General features: G+C 53.2%; 1 protein-coding gene across 1 annotated transcript in view; it reads left to right on the top strand.

Annotated features, from left to right (window-relative positions):
- Positions 1 to 6: 6 nt before the first annotated feature.
- Positions 7 to 562, top strand: part of CMTR2 (cap methyltransferase 2) — a 7,649-nt gene continuing 7,093 nt past the window's right edge. Inside the window, exon 1 of the mRNA XM_072422794.1 lies at positions 7 to 478. Within this exon, the coding sequence (XP_072278895.1) occupies positions 383 to 478 (96 nt within the window). The 5' untranslated portion in view covers positions 7 to 382. The remainder of the gene's footprint in view (positions 479 to 562) is intronic.

The following is a 562-nucleotide window of genomic DNA, read 5'->3' on the forward strand; positions in this document are numbered from 1 at the left end:
ACGGGACCATCAACTGCCACAGATCCCGGGGCTACAACGGGACCATCAACTGCCACAGATCCCAGGGCTACCATGGGACCTACACCTCACCTACACCCCAAAGGAAGAGCACCTCTTAAATGGGTTCACACGACCAATCAGAAGTCACAACCCTGTGGCACCATGCTTTAGTGGGCGGGCCTCTGATAAGTTAATGGCCGCATGTTGATCCTCAGCTTTCTAGCTATGGGAAGTGACTGAGAGGAGTCCCCGCCCAGAACACGGATATCTTCAGTACTGATACAACTATGTGAAGCCGGAATCACCGGGGCGAAGCACAGCTGTAATATCCGACCCGAGAAGGCCGCAGACTGTCACGTGATCTTTTCCTTATTGGGTCCCCATGGAGACTGGCAGGCCATGTGACCACCTTTGTGCGAGCCACGTGATCTTTCAGACACTTCCGGGTTTGAGAGAAACTTCTCAACCCGGTGCAGAGGTATGGAGGACAATGTATGGGGTGTAATATATAGGGGGGCAATGTATGGGGGGTGTAATATATAGGGGGGCAATGTATGGGGGG

This window comes from Pyxicephalus adspersus, chromosome 9 (assembly GCF_032062135.1).
Source record: "Pyxicephalus adspersus chromosome 9, UCB_Pads_2.0, whole genome shotgun sequence".
Classification (NCBI taxonomy): Eukaryota; Metazoa; Chordata; class Amphibia; order Anura; family Pyxicephalidae; genus Pyxicephalus; species Pyxicephalus adspersus.